General features: G+C 43.5%; 1 protein-coding gene across 3 annotated transcripts in view; it reads right to left on the minus strand.

Annotated features, from left to right (window-relative positions):
• Positions 1 to 9,653, minus strand: part of LYRM4 (LYR motif containing 4) — a 123,973-nt gene that overhangs the window by 80,253 nt on the left and 34,067 nt on the right. For 2 of the 3 annotated variants that reach the window (XM_019542864.1, XM_019542874.1), the window contains exon 2: positions 6,989 to 7,109. The exons of the other annotated variant lie outside the window; for it this stretch is intronic. In XM_019542864.1, coding sequence (XP_019398409.1) covers positions 6,989 to 7,109 — 121 coding nt within the window. The remainder of the gene's footprint in view (positions 1 to 6,988; positions 7,110 to 9,653) is intronic. 3 annotated transcript variants of the gene reach the window in all.

Below are 9,653 nucleotides of genomic sequence, written 5' to 3' on the forward strand. Positions count from 1 at the left end.
AGGCATTGGGGGAGTCCCTGTTCCCCCGAGCACTGCCAGGAGTGACCAGGAATAACAGTCACAAGCTGGCAGAGGGTAGGTTTAGGATTGATATCAGGAGGTGCTACTTCATGGTCAGGGCAGCTAGGATCTGGAACCAACTTCCAAGAGAAGTGCTCAGGCTCCTACCCTGGGGGTTTTTAAGAGGAGGTTAGATGAACACCTTGCTGGTGTTGTTTCACCCCAGTACTCTTTCCTGCCATGGCAGGGGGTCGGACTAGATGATCTACTCAGGTCCCTTCCGACCCTAGAAACTATTGCACTACCTGATATCAGAAGAAAAGGTAGGAAGCCCATAAAGAAAGATCATAGCAGATGGAAGACCCCAGGCATCCACTTGATGATCACAGAGAAGTAACTAAAGAGTTTTGTGACCAGTATTATGCCCCTGGACACAAAAGCTGATAGGACACGACTGAGTTTATGGAAGGAAAGATTACATGCAATAAGGTGCCCTAAAATGGATCTGGAACCTCTCAGGAGGACCTTTCCAGAGGGGCTGATACATACTGTTCAATATGGTGATGCCTGAAACCCCTGTGTATGCAAACTGCAAGGTCAAAAACAAATATGATCAAATGGGGCTAATGACATGAATATATGCGAATGAGGTGAAGTCCAGACCATGAAGCACCTACTCATTTACCGATTCCTTAATGAGACCTGCCTTAAGGCGGACCTTGCTGTAGCAGTAGAAAGAACCATCATTTGTGCACATTTCTGGAAAAACATAGTTTATGACAAAAGCACAAGAAGAGGAAACATCTACTAGTATTTTATTTCCTTGAAGAAAATGTATACTGAAACACCCTTCCAAAAATAAAAATAATAATCAAGCTTTCTGTAATTATATCTTGTCTGAAAAACAGAAAAGCATGACAGCTATGAATTTTTCAGAGAAAAATATTTTTGAAGTAGTGAAATTATTATAAGCCTGAATGACTGCCTTCTTCTAAATTCCTTGATTTCTAAATATGTCTTTTCCTGAAATATTAAACAGGGTGATCTCAAAAGGCAATCCAATTAAAAATTACTTTAGATACAACAGAATGACTTTGCATGTCAAAGACATCCCTTAAAAACGGTGGATTTAATAATGTCTTAGGCCATTTACAGCAGAAAAAGGTGAACAAAGAATAAATTAAAGAAAAAGACCAGAGAAATGCAAATGCAAAGTACATAAAATACAAGCCATTCTACATCAGATCTCAAGATTGTCTTGCATTTAAAAAGTTTTTGTGACTTCATCCCAACCATGCAGTTGGTCCAATAAAAGATATCAACCAAAAACATTTTTCTCCATTCTGCTTTTCAAAAACAAGGTGCATATCTTATTTTAGGGCTTACTGTATGTGAGAAAGTACAGTAATCTAACCAACCCACTGGTAGTTTCCTTCTACATCTTCCTTCACTGGTAAAAGGCAAGAAAAAAAAACATAATAGAAAGACTTAAGCCAGGACTGTCAAACTCTTTTGGCTCCACAGCACCACAGGGCTTCTTGCAGGCCAGATAGGAAGAAGTATGGTAAACAGCAACAATGGCATTAATGTCCATGGCTGCTTGACCTTCTGTGTCAGCTCTGGGACCTGTGAAAGTTAATGCTGCTGTCGCTTGCCCCACTGCCAAAATCCTGGCCCCAACCAGGAGCCCCACAGGCTGGATAAAAAGCCTGTATCCAGCCTACAAGCTGTATATTTGACATGCCTAAACTAACCAATTCCATGCAGTGATTTTCTGGCTTAGCTCAAATGCTTCCCTCCTTCTTTCCCCATCATGCCAACAGATATGAAATGGGATCTAAGCTCTGTGACTTAATGATTTATCTGCAGAGATCCCCTTTTGGAGGGCTGGTCATTTTATTTTCATATTTTTCCCAGAGAACTCCAAATAATATGAAGTCAGTTTTATTTCAAGCTCTGTCACAGACATATTGCAACACCTTGGACAAGTCAGTAGGACCTATTTCCTCAAATATGGCTCTTAATTTGAGTGCCTCAACATTTAGCTTGATATATATGGTACCTGAGCACTGGCCATTACATTTAGATTAGTAGGACCCCAGAGAGTCAAATCCAAAGTATATTCACTTGGATAGCTGAACGTTACTATAGGCAAAATTAGGAGGTACTTTTGAAAATGTAGGCCTCCATTTTGGCATCTCTGTAAGCTATCTGTACTCTCTCTCTCAAAGGATTTCCAAGGCTTATATCAGATGTGTAAGGTGCTTGCATGTGGCCAGAAGCACGGCCTGGTAGGTTTTTCAGGTTCTTTAGATGTTTCAGAACTACGGAGGTTTTATTATTATAAAAGTATTATTTTCAGGGATCCTGGTTTTCTCTGTTTAAAAATCCCAAATTCTCTGGTTAAAAAAAATACTAAGCCCTCCGATTAAAAAAAACAAAATCCATGTTTTTTCATGATTCAAATGAAACACCACTATATATATAGGTATCGGTTGAACACAAGCTGGCACAGGGCTCCCGGGGGCTGTGGCACTGAGCCTCCCTGCCCCACTCTGTCCTCCCGTGCTGTGTCCTGCTCGCTGGGCTCCAGAGGTCCCAGAGGGAGGAACCCTAAGGCTGCAGCAGGTAGACTGCATCCTCCCCCACCCTGTGCACAGATCGGGGGGGAAGAGGGGTGCAGGTGCCCCCTCACATGGCCCCCTCCCCAGGAGTGCGTATAGCAGTGGGGAGTCAGTCCCAGCCCTGCCAGCCACCTGGACAAGTCACCCATGGCTCCATACTGCTCCCTGAACTGGGCCACATGGCCACACATTCCTGCCCCAGAGCCATCCCATGAACACAGCCCCAGCTAGGCAGTACCACCAGCCCCAGCCTTGCCCCACTCATTCCCTTACCATGGCCATTGCTTCCTCAATCTGCACCCCTCCACTGCTGCCCCAAGACAACCTATGACCTCCCCCCACCACAGACTTACCTGCAGGCAACTGGGGTAACTGCTCTCCACTGCTGCCTGGCTGCATTGTTGCTCATGTGCATATGGAGCCCCCTGCATCCCATTCCCCACCCCAAGCAGCATCTCACTGGCTAGAACTCTGCTGGTTTGCAAGGGGAAACCAGTGGTTTCCCGTGTTTTTCTCCTTTAAAGGAGAAAATCTGCATTTTTCCACAGAGAATGGAAAACCCAGATCCCTGATTATTATAGAAGAGCTTACTTAGGTTTTAAAACTAAGTGTTTTATACCACCTTAAAACATTCATCTGACAATCAATTAGTTGCTGTGGGTGACACACAATATAACACTTTCAGTTTTATCTAGGGGTGTACCAATCGAGATTTTCTTGGCCAATATCAATAGGTGATTATTCACCACGCATATGGGCCAATACTGATCTGATAAACAATTTACAGGAGCACAGCCAGGCAGTGTGGAGATCAGGGCCCTGCAGATAAGCCCTGCAGAGGAGGGGGCATGGGGGTGGGAAGGGCATGGGGGTGCTGATTGAGGTCCCCATGGTGAGGGAGGGAATGGGCAGGGGTTGGGGGTGTTGCCCAGCTAGGGTGATGAATGGGACCCCAGGGCCAGGACAGGGAGTGGACAGAGCCACGGACAGTTTGTCCAGGTGCTTAAAAATGGGGGCAGGGGTGCATGAACTAAAGCTAAATGAGCTTTAGTTCAAACACTGCTGCCACCATTTTTAAGCATGGGGACATTTTTAGGAGTGGAGCCAAGCGGGGTGAGGGCAGAGGCAGGCTTGGGGCTTTCAGCTCTGCTGCCTTTGCCTTAGAAGCCATACACTAGCCATGCTACATCCTCTGTCCACCTAGCAGTAGGAGGCACAACTTCCCCACCCTCTCCCCCCTGCTTCTGGGCAGGCAGGGGGTGTGCGGCTGGCATGTGGCTCTGTGGCAAAGGCAGCAGGGTGGAAAGCCTGAGCCCACAGCGCGCAGCCTGCATCTGCCCTGTGCACAAACTGGGGGTGGCATATGCCTCAGATGATTCTCCTAGGGGTTGTGCACAGTGACGGAGAGCTGCCCCCTTCCCCACCCCTCCTGTACCAGCCACCTGCATGTCCATTCTACTCCCTGCTCAGTGTCCCATTCACCATCCTAGCCGGGCAGCACCCCCACCCAGCTCCAGCCCGTCCTACCCCACTCCCTTACTGTTGGGGCCTTGGTTTACCCTCCCCATGCTCCTTTCTCTCCACAGATGTACCTGCAGGGTGCTGCTCTCCACACTGCTGCACTCCTGGACACATGCATCCTGTGGCTGCATGCATGTAGCATCCAGGGACCTCAGCCAGAAGGCGTATTTACTGGTACATTATGAACAGTCTTACATGGGAAGCCATATGAGGAAAGGCTGAGGGATCTGGGACTCTTCAGCCTGAAGAAAAGAAGGCTGAGAAGGGACTTGATAGCAGCTTAATATACTCCCCTAGTGTAGCAGTAAGGGCTTGGTGAGCAACTGTTCACCAGAGCATCCAAGGGGAAAACTAGGAGTAAGAGCCATAAACTCCTGGAAGACTGACTCAGGCTCAACATTAGGAAAAACTTCACAGTCAGGGTGTCCAGACTGTGGAATAAAAACTCCCTCCAGAGGTGGTGCAATCACCTACCCTGGAAATCTTCACAAGGAGACTAGATAGTCACCTTGCTGGGGTTACCCAACTCCCAGTTACCTTTCCTGCTTGGTGCAGGGGGCTGGACCCAATGATCTTTCAAGGTCCCTTCCAGCCTTACAATCTATGAATTATTGGGACATTACTGGCTACACCAGCCAAAAAAAGCCGATAGCCAATAATGTTAGTTTTTCTTTTTATCAGTGCCAATCCCATATGCCACCAATATATTGGTGCACCTCCAGTTTTATCCACATAAGAATTTTATTTCAGCTATAGCCTAGAGTATTTCTTATAGCATTATCTCCCTGGTAGCTTTCATCCCCCAAACACTCATCCTCTGATGCATATTTTCCTGTGTCTACAGCCTTAAACATCTGTATCACTAGTTTTCTCACTTGAAGCGATTGTGCAAGTAAAGTAAAGTAAAGTAAAACCTTTAACCTTAACATTTCTGATATGCATGTTGTTTGCCTTTTCCTCCCTCCCTGTGTTCTCATGATTGGTTATTCATGGGATTTGCATACTCTGCATATGAAGCATGCTATTCCTGGGAAGAAAGCTCTGTTTCTTACCTGATATCTCTTTCACTTAAAATTTCTAGAGACACAGACTTAAGGGTAGGGGATGGCGATTATTTCAGCTGGAGGGCCACTTAATGAGATTTGGTGAGCTGTTGAGGGCCTCACACAAAATGTATGGTGAAAATATGATTTGAACAAATTATAGATAAAAAACAAATCATATGCTAAAAATAAAAAAATTACAACAACATATTTTAATTTTATTTGAAAAATATTTTTGTCCTGAGTTATGGGTTTTTTTTAATAGTGTGTATAAAGGTGATTGCATAATAGCTCAAAATAAAGTCTCTCCTGCAACGGAACAAAAACAGGCAGCAGGACACTCAGCTAAGGGAGGATGTCCCCACCCTCAGCAGAGCACTGCCACTGCCTAGCCACCCCCAAAATCACCAGGGAGCTCCTGCTCAGCCTGCACCACAACACACACTCTCAGGAGCTGCCTGCATCCCTAACCCACCTGCCTCCCACCACTTTCTGTCCACACTTGCACCCGTCCCCCCAAAGGCTGGAGAAGCCCTGAAGCCTCCTCCAGCCTGTCTCAGCTGCCCCTCAGGACTGCGCCCACCAGCAGTCCCTCTTCCCCCAAAAGGAGTGCTGCGGTCAGCCTCACCTGGGAAGATGGGACAAAAACTGAACTGGCTGGGCTGGCTCGCAGCGCTGCATGGGGCAATGTAGGAGGTAGGGCCAGGGCTAGGGCTTTACCTGCCAGGAGGTGCCAGGGAAGCTCTGCTGCCTCGAGGCACAGGCGCAGTGTGCCTGCTCCATGATTCTAGCACCCTGAGTGGCTTCTGTCATCTCCAAACCACAGGCAGGTGGGGGGCACTGCCAGCTGAGGCCAAGCAGGGGCACCAGGGCCTGAGTGCAGTTTGCCCAGGGCCTGCTGCACAGAGTCTGGCAGAGTTCTGCTCAGCAGCCCCTGTGGTGTTAGTAGAGGCCAGAGCTGAACCCACCAGTGCCCAAGCATGGCTTGCCAAGGGCCTGTTGTGCAGTGCCAGGCCAGCAGGTGAGTGAGGCTGGAACTGCCATCTGCACTGCCTGCCCATGGGACACAATCAATTGGTGGGGGAGATATGGCACATGGGCTGTATTTTGCTCACCCGTGTCATGGGAGTTCATACCTCAGGAAAGTTAAATACTCAATATATTTCCTATTGTTTGCCACTGTGCAATTTCTGCACATTAAATCCACATCATCTGAATTAGTGATTTGGTAGACTTAAACAGCCAACAACAGGGGTGGGAAATATTATTAAAGATGTCACTTTCTTTCAACAAAATTCAGAGATACTCTGGTTGCTGCTTAACTTCTCTTAACTGTCCTCCAGCTTTTACACTTACAGCTGCCCCTTTGGTTCCATCATGAGGATGGCGCTAAGGTCATAATTTGACCCTATTAATGCTCCATTAATGGATAAAGGCCAAGATACAGTATGTGAGAACAGAAAACAAAAGAACATGCTCCAGCAGCAAATAAATGACTGAAGAACAGAACAAGTATGACAAAGAGAAAGACGATGGACATGAAGGGAGTTAGGGAAATGACATGTAAGATTCTTGATAGTAAAGCTTATTACTTCTAATGGGACTCGTGCCTAAAACTTCCCTAAGTACACAGGGGAACTTGGTACTCCCCTCTAATGGTTGCTCATACACAGACTTTTCATTTGTGTGCAAAAGCAGCAAGAAGGATGCATTTCTCCCAGCTGTAAACCAGCATGGAGTAACACCCTAAACAGGATTTTACAGTTCTTAGCTAAAATTGATGAGCTAAAGCATGCTTACCTGCCGATGAATAATATCTAGGTTTTCTTTTGCTTTATTCACTAGTTTTTGTATTTCCGCTGAATCCTCTATATGTTTGTTTTCTCTGAAGGCATCTCTTATTCTTCTGATGGCATATGTTCTAAACATTTTTAAAAGAGAGAGAGAGATTGTGTCCATAAATGTATTAATAATTGAACAGTTTTGGAGGATACAATTACTTACATGTTTATCTGTTTCAATTTTAAAATATATATATATATATATATATATATATTCTCTCTTTCTGTTCAGGTTAAATCTTATCCCATCACAAGAGACAGAGGAGTCTGGGTCTTTAACTGCAGAAGTCACTTTACTAGCGCTCAGTGTAGGAACATTTTCCACTTCATATTTTAATTGACTTCATGTGTACATTGCATCTAACATGACACAAGACCACCACCACAAATTTATATCTGAGCCTACCAGGATTGGAAAGTATGACTACACATAGGTGACATATAAAGGAACCACAAACAGACTAAAAATAAAATCCTTTTCACACCCTGGGTGGAAAAGAAAATGGTAGCTTTAAAGCTGGAAACAGAGTCGATAGTAATTCCAAGAGACGTACAGAAAGGCCTCCATGTCATTTATACTTCACCAGGTAAAACTACCCAGACAGGTCTCAATACACATAGTGCTGTTAAGCAGTATTATATTCTCCCTGGTTAATATATTTTTTTTTTTTTTTTTTACACACAGCTCTCCTTGCACCGATAAGAGGTCCACAAGAGAATACTAATCATTATCGGGCCTCCTGTTATTGCTGTTAAGACACACTACTACTTAGCAGCATTAAGAACAAACTTGAAGCAGCACAGCAAAACTACTACTGCTGGATGATAGCTCTAGATACTGCAAAGTTCAAGAACAGGACAAGAAAAACAGATAAGCAAAATATCATCTACAAGATCAATTTGCAGCAGTGCACAGGATTCTTATTCCTAGCATCCCCAAGGTCATCAGGCACAACGCTAACCAGTGAGTAAGTTTCAGGTTAGTGGCTATTCTCAATTTTTTGCCAGCCTGCAAAGGTGGGTTGATAAATCAGATATTGAAAAAGGGGGGTTGTTTTTCTAAATATACATTTTACTTTCTACTCCACATACAATGTCCTTATTTCCATGAACAGGTGAGACAAAGAGCTTCCACCTTCAGGAAGCATCAGATAAAATGCCCGGGTTTTTTCTGAGTCTTTTACCCTACTTAAAAACGAAATACTTAATCTTTGCAAGGGGCACAGTGAATCTCTCAACAGAATTCAGTATTAAAATGTAAAGACACTTCTAACTAACTACTAAATGCCTTTCTTACAGGTTTGGTTACAAGAAGTACACTTGGTAATCCTAGTCAACTATTTTTGTAATTTCACACGATTCTTTCCTATCACCATACCAGATGCTTCATATCCATACTGTTTACTGTACAAAGTATGAAACACTAACATGTTGAACAGAAAAAGAAAACGGTATATTTTGAACAGTTACTTTACAATATTCTATACAGACATAATGCAAGTTTTAGAATCTGAAATTTGATAATTGTAAAAAAGCCAAAATGAAAAGACAACTCTATTAATAATGAACAGGAGATTCTTTGGAGGGAAAATAATAAAGATTAACCACCTGCTTCCCTGCCATGCCATTAGATGGTGCTAACTAGCTCTTAACACAGCTTCCATGAACCTAATGACACATTTCTACATGAGCTCCTCATAAATAATACATTTTAATCACAGGACCCAGAATGGTTATGGAGTGCCACCCTGCTGCCACACACCAGCAGATGGTGTGTGCTTTTAATTAGGGCCTGTTCACCTATAATGTGACACGGGTGTGTGTGCTGTTAATAGAATTTATTAAATATGGAAGCTCATTCTTATCTGCAGCTGGTATCCTAGCAAAGTGTTAAGGGGAGACTATTTACCTCTTCTGGAAAACATCATTAAGATTTAGCTTAATTTTACAGTTTGATAGTAAACGGCTGGATTTTAAACCTACTGCCAGCATAGAGTACATGGCCACATCAAAGACATGCTGTTTCTTAGAGGAAAAAATAAATGGTTTGCAAAAGATATAAATGGATATCGAAGCTGCAGCTTAAAAAAATGATACCTGTTATTGGGTATGATTCTGTAAAACATAGACAAAGATGAATAACAACTTGAATCAACCTAATGATTTTAAGGAGACTAAACACAAGCTCATTTGGCAGAATAGGTCTAGGACTGGTTTTGTTCTTCTGCATGAATGGTGGATTCATTTTTATACCTTCTACCTTATTTCAGCAGAGTTGTTTGAAGGGAAAAGTCAGTGTGTTTAAAAAGTGGAATGATATTTATTGTGCAAATACCACGCACGGGCAAGAAATTATCCTATATTGGTAAGGATTTATTTAAACTTCAAAGGATTATCTGTAATCTGTCATTTCCCTTCTCTAACTTCAATAAGGTCTTATATCTGTGTTAACATCTATATTAAACACCAGTCCCAAAAAGGCTTAAGCACATGCTTAACCGTAAAAAGACAAGTAGCTCCAATTAATTAAATGGACTAATTACATACATAAATACATAGTGCCTTAAAGAAGCTATCCTTCTCGCACAAAGCGAGACGATCCCCGTGCGAGGTAAAAGAGGGAA

Source organism: Crocodylus porosus, unplaced genomic scaffold (genome assembly GCF_001723895.1).
Source record: "Crocodylus porosus isolate Cpor-Errol unplaced genomic scaffold, CroPor_comp1, whole genome shotgun sequence".
Lineage (NCBI taxonomy): Eukaryota > Metazoa > Chordata > Crocodylia > Crocodylidae > Crocodylus > Crocodylus porosus.